Genomic DNA, 16,227 nt, shown 5'->3' with positions numbered 1-16,227 from the left:
CCGTGGCATCAATCCTGTAAATATATGAGTCTTAATATGTGTGTCCTATTCTGTATTCAGAGGAAGAGCCAAGTCAGCAGCTCCAGTATTAATGCATGAGAAATGAGCAGAGCCCGTAAGAATTAAAGGGTAAGACTCTCCTTATTAAGATGTAAATTCTGGGGGAAAACTTGCCGAAATGAGGATACAGGGAAGTTATTGTCAACTTTAGCCTACTTATGCATTTCTAAGAGGCATTGTTGATTTGTAGTTGTTGAAATTAGATCCACACAGCAAAGCACCCTGTGTATTTTTCGGCTCATTTTCAGCACGAGATCAACCAATCTCCACAAATATGCAACCTATACTTTACGGAACAATTTACACTTTTGGCAACATTATCTAGTGACAGTATACATGGCAAGTATCGTTGTAATTTAATCTCTGTCTGTGTGTGCGCCTTTTTTTTCCCCCTCTCTCTTTCTACCTCTCTCATTTCAAATTTGCACTTAACACCTTCCTGGGGAAAGGCTTCTCATTCATCAACGGTGTTTGTCCCAGTGACAAGCAGGGCGCCTCCTGCATATCAATATCAGCTAAGACAATGCTGAGCCTGTAACCTTCAGCTAAATGTCATTCTGCTTAATCCTATTTGAAAATTAAACATTGAAAAACCTTTAGCGTACCTTCCTGTCTTCCTTCCTCTCCCGCTCCCTCCTTTATTGGCCACCATTCCTCCAGCTCCCCGCTCTCCCCCGCTCCCTTCCTGCTCTTGTTTTTTCACACTGTGTGACATTTGTTTTGTTTTGTTTGTTGTGAGTGTTTGTATCCCATAATGGTTATTTAGTGGAACTGATTTTGATTTTATGTCACTGAAAAAATAATATAGGGGCAATTTGTCTGCCCTCAGTAGTCATCTGCTTTCTCACAACAGAGTCTACAGCAGCCATCAAAGGTAGACTTAACTACTTCTGCCTTTGTTCTGTCCGTTTTGAGAGACAGTCCAGTCAGACCCAATCTCACACAAAAAAAATCCAGAAAAACAGAGAAACTAGTGACCAAGGTTAGATGTAGAGGGAGACATGTGGAGTCACATGAGAGGAAACCTTTCTGTCAAAACTGCATATTTACATAAACAGATCCTCCCCATACAGAGGGTAATTACCACACTGATGGTAGTTGGAAAGCAAAGAAAGATGTCTTTCTTTATTTTGTCTGGTTCGTCCAGATACACACTATGACAGAGCTGAAACTTCCACAAAGCGCCCGCTTCTTAGTATGCATGAAACACGTGCACAGAGCACAACTATATGGTCCATGTTTGAAGATACAGTGAGGAATCGGAGGGGAGGGAGAGCAGGATAAAAGGAGACGCAGAGATTGCAATGAAAATGCAATCATTTGCATTCAGACAGATATAATTCTCCTTTGGACGAAGTGTGATGCGGCAGCTCAAAGAAAAGCCTTCAGCCAGCTCTCCATATGGATTTGATTGACCACAGTCACTCATCAAGAGATTCAATTGAAATACTGAGAGTGAATTACAACGTGACTACCCTTGATGTCTTCATATTGAAGCCCTCTATCCACTCTCGGAGCTCCAAGAATTAGAAAATGTGATGGGGAGAGGTACTGTGGAAGCGGTTAAACACGACAGAGAAGCAACAAGATATGAGGAGCAATTTCCTTCGTGGTGAAAATTAGTCACACGTACAGGGTTGGTATGGAGTTTAACAGCTGTTGTACCATGACCTCGCCACAGTAAGAGTGAAAGAAAGAGGAAGACACATAGACACATACGAAGAGCCAAAAGCATCTATTCTTTGAGGTTTTTACTACCGCCAAGAAGGTTGTGTTTTCACCCGTGTCCATTTGTTTGTTGGTTTGTCAGCGGGATTACGCAAAAACTAGTGAACTGATTCCCACGAAACTTGGATGGAGAATGGGTCTGAGCCCAGAATAGACCCCATTAACTTTGGTGTGGATGCGGGTAAAGGGACGGATCCAGGAATGTGTTTCTCACTGTCTTTAACATTGCAAGATAGGGCATTTTTTGATATTTTCGTTAATTATTTGGGAAATAAAGCATGGATCCCAGATGTACTTAGGTGCCTGGTACCTATGATTGAGTATAATAGGGGACTGCTGGGCCCTGGCGCTCTACTACTGTAAGTGCCATTCTAGTGTCTTCCCTTGAGTCTTCATTCTCCGTGCAGATGCTTGCAAGTCTGTAAGTGTGTGTTTGCAGAAGTGCAAAACTGAAAGTGATAGTGTTTCACAGCAGCAGAGACTGCAGTGAAACTGACCCCCACAGCATGAAAAAAATAGAGAAGAAGACTCCCATGTGAGAACTTAATGAGTGACAGTGTGCCTTGCAGAGCCTTGGAGAGTTGCAGTCTGCTGTGTGTTTGAGTGAACGTATTTTGGACTACAGGTGACTCCTCACTCTGTGTTGAACCCAAGCCGAGTTGGAGGCAATTGGGTCCATACTTCTTTCTGGGAGACGCAAATAGAGGGGAGATACGGGCACACAGACAAACAAGTTTTGTTGGTGTGCTGAATCTGCATCTTCATACATCAAAATAACTTGCAGAAGGCACATTTATTCTGCTGCCTGTTTGTTTTCATTTAACCCTGACTGACAAATGTTTGTTCAAAAAGCTGATGTTCTGTCTCTCTATGGTTTCCAGGTGGGAGATGCAGGAGGGTGCAGAGCTGGAAGATGGAGAGAAATCTATGGTAGAGGAACTTCAGAAAGCCTATTTTGTTTGCTGCTGCAGCCCGAGACCGCAGGACCCTCCTGGAGCTGATGAGACACTTGCAGAGCAGACTCAGGGGGAAACACAGCCATCCGATAAGAGTGCTGCCCAATAACAGTCCACGTATTTTGAATTTTTATCACATTGTAAATGTTTGCTTGTAATACTCGCTTGCAGCTCTCAAGGTAGTAGAGTGTGTGTATGTGTGTGTGGGCTTGTGGGTGTGTGTGTGCACCTTTGTGAGTGTAATTGGGTTTGTGCATGCACTGTATGCGGCGAGTTTGCATATGTGTGTGCGTGAAAACACGAGTGAGACAGCGGACAAGAAACTGGAACAACAAAAAGAGTGAGGGAGACGTTGCCTCCCTCTTTATGCACGCCTCAGACAAACTCTCGGTGCTTTTCTGTGCTGCATCAGACGCATTTCATCTTTTTGGAGCACATCTCCAGAAATCAGTTCTGGGAAATGGAGAGCCTGGATTTGTTTGCCTGGGACAAGATGGGACTGTGTGATCACTGTTGGTAGTTGAAGTTTTTTTTTTTGAGAGACAGTGAGTGTAAAGAACACATTGGTGTCAGCATACTTCTTCCTGGTTCCTGAAAACAAACATCAAATATCACGGCTTGGATGTAAGATGATGTATGTTTTGATTACAGTGTGTCCCAAAAATCTGCCCCACTATGTAATATCAGTCAGTGTTTTGTGCAAACTGAGAAAACATTTATTTTATGTGTAATACGATTGCTCACTGTATTTTTTTTTCCAAGTTTGTCCATATTTTGTTATTTATGAGATGGAATCTTTTAGAATTAAACATGAAAATAAAATCATATTCTTACTTAACCACTGAATGTGCTTCTTCTGTTGCATGATCAATATGTGTGATCTCTGTGCAGTCAATAATTTATGATGATTTATGACTGTGAAGTCAGCATTACTTTTTTGAATACATACATCAGATGTTCTTCCCTATCATATATGATCTTCAAATAAGGATTAAACAACTCAAATGATGCTCTTTTCGACAACAAGAATGCCAGCTGACAAAGGTTGCTGCGCACCCTGCGCAATTTCTTTGAGACAGGACAGAAACATTTCCTGTTCTGAAGAGAGATGTTCCTTTCCTTAACTAGAATTTTAATGCAAATGTTGCGAAAGATTGCGATCGTCAAACCACTTAGAGAATACAAAAGCCAACAAAACGTTCAGCCTGTGGCTCTGAATAAAGGCTGATAGGCAACAAAGCACCATAAGTCTTTGAAAATGAAATTTGACATACAGTAACTGGTGTAGCAGAAATAAAGTATTTGGCCAGCTCAACTGATCTTGTATGTTAACTGTTTTCTGCTTTAACCTTTGTCTTTCCCCCAAACCTGTAAGGTTATCCATCTGAACTTTCATCTGATAGGTGCACAAGACAGCTACCAATATAAGTCACAACAGATCATTACAAAGAAACATTCATCACAAAAAATTAAACTGGATACTCTATTAAACAGTATTCATTCAGGGACTATCAAACCTACATAAACATTTTAAAATCTGGGAGCTCCTCATGACATATTTATGAAGGATAAACAGTCACAGCATTTTGACTGTTTTTATATCCATTTCAATTGATTACCCTCAGAATATGAGTGTATTATCCATCAAATACAACAAGCTAAGTGACAACATGTCACAATGTACAGGAGTGAGTCAACATAGTATCATTACAGGAAGACCATGCTTCTGCCAGAGCGCCCTGGTTTCACTTCATTTTCATGTCAAGTCCCATCTCTGTATCATTTGGCTTTCAATATAAACAAATCATAATGCTCAGTTTCCAGTTTTATGTTGTGACAACACTGTGCATATATATTAAATGCCGACATTTTATCCAGGCCACCGGACTGAAATTTATCGATTTAAATCCTAAAAAATGTCTTTGCATACAAAGTGAATCAATGTGAGCTCCTATTACATGGTCGACTAAAAAGTCCCATAACACTACAGTAATTACTTTAAAAGCACATTAAGTCACACCAAGCTTCACATACATCTACAGTTTGAGCACTGGCCTACATGTCTGCTACTTAAGTATTTGTGTAAAAGGTTAGTGTTCTTTTTTTGTTGTTGCTGTAAGGTCAAGTCTGAAAAATCACACTTGAAACTTACATCCAACTTAAGTCCAAGTCATATGACTCATGTCCCCAACCTGTCACAAAGCTCTCAGGTGCTGCACTGAGTGTTGAGTGAGCATGAAGCATTTCCTTTATCTTGTCAAACTCAGTAGACATCAGTGCCACAATATGTCACCACTGTTTCTTATTTGGGTCTCCTTTCGCAGCATTGCCGGTGTTTTGCTTGAGGAAACAGGGTAGCTCAGCTCCCCTGAGAAACAGCTTCAACTTCTAGAGGCCGTCCAGAAGTAGGGCATCCAGCTTTATTTTAACCAGGAGGCTATTTCTGTGATTTTAAAAAGCACATGTCACATAGTACAGCTGCAGGTGCATGATACAGGTGAACAGGGTGTGGCAGAGGTTTTTTTTGGAAGGGTCACATGTGGCACTGTATCAGTAGGTCTAGCAACCATGAAACCAATCAAATAATTCCCCCACCTTTTTAAGTAACATGCACACATTTCCATCACAACAGCTTATCCATAGACCAGGGGTTTCCCAAAGAGGGCCCCCAGTGCCAAAGCTGGTCCAACATAAGGTTCATTTAGCCCGCCAGATGTTTCTAGTGAATTTATAAAAAAAACATTAAAAAAAGGGCAACACATTATATTAAGGATCTTGTGTCAAGTGTTAGTTAAAAGGTCATAAAGGACTTCAAAGTCCTCAAAAGATTATTGTTAACATTAATAAGACTACATAAAAATTAATAATAGCATCATAAACATGTTTGTCGTTAGAATATAAAACATATATAAGCACTAAAACTAAACTTTTCATGCTTAGGATCTGGTTGCTGCAAAAAGTATAGTTAACTGTTAATAAATGCATGGTTAAGTTTGTATTAATCTCAATAAAGTGATTGTTTCTGGCCCTTCAAGGTAAAAAGTTAGGGCACCCCTGCCCCAGAGGAATCTAATGTGTTGTGACAGTGGTGGAGAATCAAAAAGAGGCAGTTCTCTCAAATCTTTAAATTTTGACATTATTGGCCAATTATCAGATTCCATTTTCATCCATTTTCTGATTGCTGGAATCAGTGTTTTGTTTTTTTTAAAATCTTTTTTGAGGTGATCAGATAAATTAGTTTATCAGTTTTTTCAAATAAAGTAGTGCATACAAACTACAATATTTGCCTTCCAAAATGTAGTGGATTGGAAGAAGTAGCAGAAAATTGAAACACTTGATAGAAATATCTTAACATTGTACTTAAGTACAGTACTTGAGTAAAAGTGCTTAATTACATGCCATCATTGGTTTGATTTAAAATAATGCATCATATTTGACGAGGTGATCATAAAGATGTAAAATCTTTATTTCCAAAGCATCTTACTTATGTAATAACTACACAGTAGCTGTACATGAAGTGGATGAAAATGTACAATATAACAGACTAAAATGCAGTAGAGTGAAAACACATGTACCTCATAATTGTATCCAAGGATAAATTTACTGAGTTAAAATCCACCACTGAACTTTCTAGAAGGAGACATTACCGAGTAGTAGACATCTCTCTCTCTCTCTCTCACACACACACACATGCACACACACACACACACACACGCACGCACACGCACACGCACGCACACACACACACACACACACACACACACACACACACACACACACACACACACACACACACACAGAAACATCTGTATAACCTGGAGCTGCTGCTGCTGCTGTTGTGTTACTGTGCCTTTAAATATCCCTTCCAGTCCGTTGCCCCGGTAACCCGGAAGCTTCACGCGCTCCATGCTCAGCACTGCTCCGAGTCCTTCCTGTTTCAGAAATTTCAAGGAAGCAGCCGCAACTGGACAGTCGCAGTGTACTGATGGTGCGTGAGTCGAACAAAAAAGATGCATGCATCTGCTGTAAACAGCTGGTCCTCTCCGGAACTCCGTGTTTCGTTTGGTTGAAACTAGTGTGAAATAAAAGCACGAGTATCCTCCCGTACCTGCTCGCTGTGGCTCCATGTCGAGCGACTGCACACATTCCGGGAGTTGTTTTGAAGAGTACGAAACATTAAACAGATGTTAACTGTCGGTGAGAGGAAGACAGAGCAGTCTGAGGTTGCTACGTATGTGAAAATGAATGTTTCTACCGCCTGCAGCGTGGTTTAAAAGCAAGAATAACTTTGCTATGTTTGCATAATTCATTGAGTTGATGCACGTGTGCAAAGTTCAGCGAACACACGGCAGCTGCCGTACTCCCAGTGACATGCTTCATAGCAATAATGCTGACAAATAGTTGTACTTGGCTGTTTATGCCGTGTGTTATTGCAGCGTAAATTATCACTGCTCTGTTTTATTTAGTAAGCTATGAGCCTGTAGCCTGCAGAGGAGTGTGGGATTCAGCAGTTTAATATGATGTTTTGGCTTGCTGCCACCTTACAGGTGCAACAGCTTTGAGACAGTTATCTCTATGGTCGCTGTAAATAAGGAAAGGATTGATTCTCTGAGAGGTACAGGCATGTTACAGCATGCTATGATGAGTTCCAGCGATGTTGATTTTCTTCTTCCTTTTCAATTCCCACATGTGACAGGATGCATCTCAGTGACCTTTGGAAGGGGAGGACCCATGCTCTCTCATCTTTGTGCTGCCACACCAGCTTTGTACATACTGTGGTTCACTATGGCCCAGATAGCAGGCCAGGAGGACAGAGAGAAAACTACAGCACTCAAAGGTAAATTAAATGATCGTTTTAAGAATCAGAAAGTGAGGTAGTACCCTAAAAACAACGGAGAAGTGGAGGGGGATACACCTTCGAATGATATTAAATAAAATGTCTTTGCTACAGAGACTTAACTTGATTTTTTCCCTTTTCATTTATTTTCATTTAAACTCTGTTTTGTTATTTTAGGAGCTGTTACTTGCCTTACCTTAAAGGTGCAATATGTAAGAATTCTAGTTGAAAACATGAAAAACAAAACTACTGAAATACTCAACAGAATGTGAAGAAATAACAGTTTTGACATTATGTCATCTGTCTGAGGTTAACATGCTATCTAGCTACTGCAGCCCATCCCAGTCCAAAGCACATGTGCAATCTATAGGCCATCATATAAACCATAAAGACACCAATACTCCCCCCGCCCGCTCCGAGCTCTCAGTCTGGGCTGCCAGCTGCACAGTTAACTGAGCTAACTAGCTAACGGTAGCTAAAGTAGAGAGCATTTTGTGTTATTCTGGTGATGCACTGCCCTTTATTTGTTTTGACTATGAGTTTGACAAGATGCCAACTTTAGCACACTGCATCTTTTAACATTTCTGCTTTGATATGACCAGACCTTTGTTTTATATTTTCCTGTTAATCTGTAGGTTTACTCAAGGTAACAGTGCATTTCATTTACTTTCATTTAGTTTCATTTGGTTGTCCATATAACTTCCTGAAAAACATCAGCTGATTTGTGAGAAAGTGAGGAAGGAAGTTGGCAAACGTGACTAAACGTAACGTGAATAAAACTTCAAAACATCAACTCATCGGTTAACATTTCTGCATGTAGATAGATTTTCATTAGCAATGGTGGCTGTTGAACTATGAAGACAGCAACTCCCATGATCCCACACCACTTAAACACACTCCCCTAGAAATGCTTGCTGCTTTCACCTTAGCTTAGTGTCTCTCCTTCCTTGACCTGGAGGCAAGCACACCAGCATGTCTGACTTGTCTAATACCTATGACACACACAATTCATAATTCATAGACTGTAGTCTTATCACTGATGATGTACCTGAAGGAAAAGTGTTCCAAACACAGCACAAAACTAAAAAAGTAATTAATGGCGTTATGTAAATGTGAAGTGGATGAGTCACACTTGAATAAATGTCGCAGAACCATTAATTTTGTCTCGTATTGGAAGAAAGAAATTCATCCCTCTCACTCTGATTTGTGATTGCACACCTTTGAAATGCACGTGGTCGATCTGACTCCAAATAAGATATATTTTTTAATTCTTGTGAAATGAAAGCTTGGTTTACAAGTTCACAGTCAGACTTTTTGCTGAAGTCATAGAAAAGCAAATGTTCCACTTAACCTTGAGTCAAACTAATTCACTCAGTACTTGAACACACCAGTTTTTGTGGTTATTTATTTTTTAAAGAAAATGTCTACTTCACTGATAGAATTTTCAGAAAACTGTTAATAGACATTTTTGTTATGGTAATTATTTGATGGGAATATCCTCTTTTCTACCTACCATGCCACTTGAAGATGATGGAAAAAACTTGCTAAAACAATGAGACATCAATTTATAATATAGGTGAATTTGCTGAGTATTCTTAGGTGATGATGTGATTCAGATAATAACATAAAATCTTAACTTCTTAACAAAAGCAGCCCCAACTTTTGAACAAATTTCTGCTCACCTTTGATCTTATCTTTTCTCTGTCTCCTCAGATTTGCTGTCACGAATAGACCTTGATGAACTGATGAAGAAAGACGAACCTCCATTCACTTTCCCCAAAACACTAGAGGAGTTTGAATACGCCTTCAATGAATGTAAGTACATAATACATCCTCAAAACATAAGGCACAGCAGCCCTCTGCTTTAAAATTAACACACCAAATCCCATGAACTTTGAGTGAATAGAAGAGCACTGCTGACAGTTCAAGCATGATACTTCAACTAATGTGAATAGGATGTTTAATCATGGCAGTGGATTGTCAAAATCGCAAACAGAAGAAATAGGTCTTACCCCTTTAATTCAAAGCAGTGTTAAATTGCGGCTTGAAACCGCTTGAATATTTTTCACCAAAAAGGGATTTTGCTACTTCTATTGTGTCATTTGAATGATAACCTGAAGAGCTATCTTGTAATCCACAAACATTTATTTTTCTACATTTTTGTTTGGGAATAATGCATGGATCTAAATCAGGCGTATTCTTAGGTAGCTGATATCTATGAGTGAGTACAATTTGATTCAGATCCTAATAAAAACCTGGATCTAGTGGACTTAAAAATGTTTTATTTGATATTAGATTAGGCTTGATTGAATTAAAGGCGACTGTTGGACCGTGGCAGAGGTATGCACTCTACTGACCTCCATTCAAGTTTCCACTTTTATCATCTTGTGACTGCTCAGAGTAGTTTTGCGACCACTTGATGTGTCCCAACTCCAAGGTTGGTCTCCAGGGTTTGATGCTTCCACTTGATTTGGTAACATTTTATAATAGCCATCATGAATAAATGGTAAATGTGTAGTTATTTAAACTTTAGTTAATATGTATTTCACTGTTAAAATTATTTAGTCCCGAAAAACTCCCCTGACGAGTATTCACAAGCAAATGATTAATTTTACAATGTAGTTGAGTGCTTAGTCTTCACCTGTAGGAAAGCAATTTGGTTGTTGATGCAGATTAAAGAGAAAAGTTCTGCATCTTTGGAACAAGAGGAATCCACTGTTAGCTTGTATTTAATGACATACGTTATCCTCATGAATAGCGTGGAGCGATAATCACACTCCAAATGAATAAAAGAAAACAACAACATTAATCATAAAAAAATGAACTAAATAATCTTTATACTGATTTGTTATTATGCTTAGTTGTAAGGCTTAGCTTAAGTGGATTTCCCAGTTTCAAGCTTCAGTCGGTACTAAAGTGAAAGGCTACCCAGAAGGCAGCAGAACAATGACTTTAAAAACTAAAATGAAAACAAAAAAAGGAAAACAACCAGGATAAAGTTAGAATAAAGCGGTCAGAAGTAAGATCATTTATTTTCATGCTTAATCATTCAGGCTAATGCTTGACCTTTAACAAACAAATTAAGTATTTATTGTTTATTGTGAAGTTGCAGCTGATGTTTATGATACTGTTCAGTTGTTAATAAACACTGTGTCGTTCATCTATAAACATTATTTGGATGGCCATTATAAAGTTGCAACTGATGTTTGCAAACCTATACAGTTGTCCAAATAAATATATTTTTAAAGCATTTCATTATTTGTTAACAGTGAAATAATTATTAACTAAAATGTAATTAACAGTACATTTACCAGTTATTAATAATGCTTATTATAGTGTGCTACCCTTTATTCAGGTTGTAGCTACTGTGAAGTTGACATAAAAACAAAATTACCATAATCTTTAAAAAACTACGTCAGTTTTACCGTGGACAGTCAGTGTGTAATTGCAGTTCTGCTCAACATAATGTCACTGTTTCTGAATTAATGACCTAAAACTGTCTCTGCTGTCACCTGGGACGTTTTTGGGCTAAATGTGTACTGCAGATTTGTGTGTGTGTGTGTGTGTGTGTGTGTGTGTGTGTGTGTGTGTGTGTGTGTGTGTGTGTGTGTGTGTGTGTGTGTGTCTGTGTGTGTGTGTGTGTGTGTGTGTGTGTGTGTGTGTGTGTGTGTGTGTGTGTGCGCGCGCGCGCCAGTTATTAGTGACAGGAAGAAGCAGACCTGGACCCAGAGTGGTGTGGGTCCAGATGATATAAAAGTCTCTTTAGAATTCTCTTGGCTCGCTTTTATCAAACCAGGTGGAGAGACAGAGGAAGAGTTGGAAAGGTGGTGGTGGTGCTGGCGGTTTTGACTCTTAGTATTCCCCTGTAGCCTCTTTCTCCCTCTCTCTCACCGCCTCTGTTCTCTGTCAGTGTCTCTGCTGGCTGTCTGGCTGGCTGAGTGGGGGGACATGTTGTGTACTCTACGGCCCGTCAGTAACCTACTCAGCCTTGCCCTCCGCCTGACGGAGCATTTGCATAACCTCGCTGTGCCTAAGAACAGAGACACGGAGACTTACCCCCCCTCATACCACCCCCTTACCCCACCCTCAAGTCCTGGCTCAGTCTCCCATGGAGGGAGGAACACATTCAGGGACCCTCCATCACCCTTCTGTCTCCCCAATTCTCCTTTCTCTGTATCTCTATTTCTGCCCCTGCCCGGCTCAAAATACCCGACCGAAACACAGTTTAACCACACACACACACACACACACACACACACACACACACACACACCCATACCCATCTGTATGTCTTGTCAATTTCCACTCAGGTCTGTTTTTGAAGGATAGCATTTCACAGTCACTGTGGCTCGCGGGCATTTCTATAGCTACACCCAGGCTACCTTTGCCCAAGACAGGTGGAACAAAAATGTTAATTTGACCATGTAATGATGTGAATACAGACGAGGCTGTGTACAATAGTTTGCAGGTATCTTAATCACTGAAGATGATGGCTTCATCTTGCTAGCCCTCCAGTTTTCCATTACTGGAAATCCAAGGTTATGTACACCTAATTAAGCGGCCAAATTGAGAACAGAATGCTAATTATGACAGAAAAGAGGAGAAAAGTTGAGAAAACGTTATTCCTCTGAGAGGATGTGTTGGGGGAGGCAATGGAGCTGATCACCCCCCTAGCTCAGACACACACGTACACACACACCTCGTCTCTCCTTCCCTCGTGCACACCGACACGCACACACCCCTTTCCTACAGTAGGATTTCATTATAGCTCCTCTCTTCCTTCTCTTAGGCAGTAGTGTTTAGATCCTCACCCCTCCGTGAATGCATAATTGATTTTCTTCAAGGTACTTTTTGTGCACACTGCTTTATCCTAACTTCTCACTCGACTCCAGCTCTACCTCTCAGGCACAAGTCTGCTTTTTAATGCAACATAATGACAAACCTAGATTCAGGATTACATGTTGTCTAACAACTAACCATGAAAGCAAATGTTGTAATACACAGTGTGTTAGCAATGTAAGATTTATCACATTGATAGGGTGAAAATGGTGGCAATTTAGAGGGAGATGAAAAAAAAAGTGCTTATGTATTCTTTTATCTTGCAAAGATATTTATTTATATCCTAGATGGGTCTCCTCACGTTGTGCAATAATTGAGAAAGTATGAGAGCCCCCTGGCTATTTGGGTTAAGTATGTGTACTTTTCAGTGGTTTAGCGCTTACAAATTCTGCAGTCATAAAGGTCAAAATTAAATTTAACACTGTTTAGTGTTTTATTGTGTTGTAGTGTCAACCGCAGGATCGATGGGCTCATTGCTAAGGTATAAACGTAGAGGTTCCACAGCCACACAAGGGTAATTGTTTATTAAGAAAGAAAGTAGTATCATTTCTGAACAGCATTTTCCTGTCTTATGACTGTTTTACATCAAATAAAACCTGGGTGTCTTAAAAACTCCTCTGCCTCCCCTGAATTATAATAAATCACTTACAAATTGTCTCAAAAAGCTTTTGTTTCTTCTCAATTCTTTTGTGCCGTAATAGCGCTGGGCTTCCTTGCAACAATTTACAGAAACACACTTAAGCCCAGTGACACTTAGTGTATGACCACACCTGGTCCTCCTGGCTGGATCTGCTGCCGCTGTGTGTGTGTGTGTGTATGTGTGTGTGTAAGCTGTGCTGGTTAGGGTGATTGGCTGATGCCCAGACAGCATCCTCAAAGGAATTGCAAGGAGCAGTTGTCGTTGTGGCTAATGCGTGCCAGGCCACCTTTCTGTGTTCATGTACACACACACACACGCACACACACACACACACACACACACACACACACACACACACACACACAACCACACACAACCACACACAAAACACATGCTGAGAACCTTTCCCACACCTCTGTTAGTCTTTGCTGGTGGAGATTTCAGGTGGAGAAGGCAGGGACAGACCTGTGGCCTGTAGCCAGAGTGAGCGAGGAAGGAGAGGGAGCAAGATTGACACAGTTAAAGGAGGAAGGGGAGAGGCTTTTAGATGGATGAAAAGAGGGAGGGAGGGAAAGAGAATTTTTTGCCATGCCAGCTGTCCGGCCCTGGCCTGCCAGACTACCCAGAAGGCCGTTGGAGTCGTGACTGGACGAATGCTGCTGCATCCACAGGCGTTGTACCTGCCAGATAGGGCTGGTTGAAGCAGGGAGGGGTGGGTAAGGAACCGAAGGAACAGACAGAGGAAAAGGGAGCAAAAAATACAAAAAACAAAGTAGTCAAGCTTACCTTGCATAATTTTGAAGATAGCTGTACTTTTTGTGTCCAGTCAGAAGTCTGCCTGTTTCACTAACACATATACATGTATCTGTTATCATTACTGATGTGTTTTCCCTTCTTTCATTCTGTCTTTCCCCCACAGATGGCCAGCTCAGACATATTAAAACTGGAGAGCCCTTTGTGTTCAATGCCAGAGAGGATCTCCACCGCTGGAACCAGAAACGCTATGAAGCTCTTGGAGAGGTAATACATGTTTTCTCATTTGTAGGCGTCATTCAGGTCAGCCATTTTCAGAAACTTTTGCCTCAGCTACCAGGTGTATTAGAATGTTCTGTTCTGAGCAGCGTTTGTGCCATGATGATACAAGATGTTGCAAAGGTTGCTGATTCTGTATGGAGCAAGCAGACTTGGCACTTTGGCCCTAATCACACACACAGAACGTGCAACATGGTTTATTGCACTGTTGTTAGGCAGAGTTGCTCTTTGCGCTCACACATATACGGTACATTCCCCCATACAGTTTACTTGAATTTGGTTACAGAATTTAGCCTGTGACGCCACAGTAGGGGAGGCCTGACCACGTCCTTCTGATGGAGACTGCAGTCCAGACAAAGCATGGGCAGATGAGCATCAGCTATCTTGACAGTTAACCATGAGAGTGTCGCCATTGAAAAACTGACACATATTAGACTTTACACTTACTGATGCACAAGAATGCAGATGAACTAACGGCCTTTATTGTTCTTTGCTACAGCTTATATAATGAGTATATAGTGGGAAAAGCATGGATACTGAAAGATACCTTTGGACTTTGACTTTGGACTCTTTGCAATGAAATAGCTACAGCTTTAAAATCCTGCTGATACATTTATGGTGAAGTTCTTTGATGCTCTTATGAAGTTCTGCGGTCGTCCAACTGCAGCTGCATATATCCAAACATACACCATCCTAAAGTTCACCTCTTCTGCGCTCCCTCAGTACCACAACATGCAATATGCATTACGATAATGAGACAAATGTTCTTTTGTAATCTGTTTTTTTATTTGCATCCCCTGCTATGTTGCTTTTAATTGTGTGCATTCTTTGAAGTTCAAAGCAAAGTGATAGACCCGTTTGTGGGATTACCTGGGTGTTTTTATTATTTCTAATGCAGGTATACAGTAGCTCCTTTGAGAGCCAGCCTTCTGTGAAGGCTTTTTTTCCCCCCTCTTTTATTTCGCCTGCTCAGGCACTATCTACCAGCATCTAAAAAGGCTGTAGAAACAAACATTTGGTAGCATGCAAGCAGAGGCCCTGAAAGAACACACAGACATTTAAACTAACTGAACTCAGGCATCCGAGGGGGGCCAAACATTTGGAGGAAACAAATAATCATCAAGCAAGATGTATGCAAATTTTATTCATCCTGTGATTAAAAAATTGACAGAAGCATCTTCTTTAGAGAAGAAAAAAGGAAACCGTGTCAATCAGAGTTGATACGAGCTTGTGTAATGAGCACAGATACTGTATGAATTGTGCTGCCGGAGATTAACTGGCTTAGAAGAAAAGAGCACTACCTGAATAAGCGGTTTTATTTGTCTGTTGTTTTTAGGCCACAGATGTTTCAAGAAAATGAATATTGTACCTCATACAGCTTTGCAAGAACAAATGCATTGTTTTGCTGGCAAGAAATATGCTCCATTATAAATAGACACAACTACTGAATTTTATGCCTTTAGTTGTAAAAGTGGGTTATGCTGCTTGGTCAGCCCTTGTACATGAGCTGTGTGTGACACAAGTGTACATGTATGTTAATTTCTGTGTCCGTCTGGCTGACACATGTATTTGTGCTTCCCATATGCGATTGATTGTCTGTCTAGACTATTCTCTCATCCTTCTCCTTCATTTCTGCATCAGGCAGGATGAGAGGCTTTGGCAGATGTCATGAGGGTAAATGTAGAATAAGTTTCTGTGCAGACAGGCCTTTTATAGGCCAACAACACTGCATCACACACTGCAGTGGCCTCTGTCAACTCGCCACCTGAGACGGTCTGAGAACTAGCCACAATTCAGACTGAGAGCTGTGTGAGATGGCACAGGGACACTGGTGCTTTTCTTTGCCCCTGGCAGTGTAAATAGAAGCACATCGTTATTGCCCCCTAATGTTCACTTCCCTTCCTTTCTCCTTCTACCTTACTCCTTAACTCTGGAGGATTGATGGCTGCTTCCTGCTATGCTACAGCACAGATGCCCTTATCACTTGCTCCTTGCTGAGTTGATTCCGAAAAAGTTGGGACGCTTTGTAAAATGAAAATAAAACCAATGCAATCACTCGCAAACAACTGTGTTTGCTGATAATGGTTTTACAAAGTTTTCCTGAGCCCAGGTACTAAAATTCTTTTCACAGTTAT

The 16,227-nt window shown here is 40.7% G+C and overlaps 2 protein-coding genes across 4 annotated transcripts in view; both read left to right on the top strand.

Moving 5' to 3' along the window:
• Nucleotides 1-3,582, top strand: part of kiaa0825 (KIAA0825 ortholog) — a 128,359-nt gene extending 124,777 nt beyond the window's left edge. For 2 of the 3 annotated variants that reach the window (XM_084359046.1, XM_084359047.1), the window contains one exon: nt 2,670-3,582. In XM_084359046.1, coding sequence (XP_084215172.1) covers nt 2,670-2,853 — 184 coding nt within the window. In that variant the 3' untranslated portion in view covers nt 2,854-3,582. Of the gene's footprint in view, nt 1-60; nt 132-2,669 lie in introns of those variants that run through there. The other variant, XM_084359049.1, reaches the window with a different exon arrangement.
• Nucleotides 3,583-6,637: 3,055 nt separating this feature from the next.
• Nucleotides 6,638-16,227, top strand: part of arb2a (ARB2 cotranscriptional regulator A) — a 149,837-nt gene continuing 140,247 nt past the window's right edge. The window contains exons 1-4 of the mRNA XM_084360029.1: nt 6,638-6,732; nt 7,441-7,581; nt 9,295-9,396; nt 13,980-14,080. Coding sequence (XP_084216155.1) covers nt 6,651-6,732; nt 7,441-7,581; nt 9,295-9,396; nt 13,980-14,080 — 426 coding nt within the window. The 5' untranslated portion in view covers nt 6,638-6,650. The remainder of the gene's footprint in view (nt 6,733-7,440; nt 7,582-9,294; nt 9,397-13,979; nt 14,081-16,227) is intronic.

Source organism: Pagrus pagrus (assembly GCF_965226575.1).
Source record: "Pagrus pagrus genome assembly, chromosome: 8".
In the NCBI taxonomy this organism is placed as follows: domain Eukaryota; kingdom Metazoa; phylum Chordata; class Actinopteri; order Spariformes; family Sparidae; genus Pagrus; species Pagrus pagrus.
The sequence above is the reverse complement of the archived record's forward strand: the minus strand, read 5'-3'. Positions and strand labels throughout refer to the sequence as shown.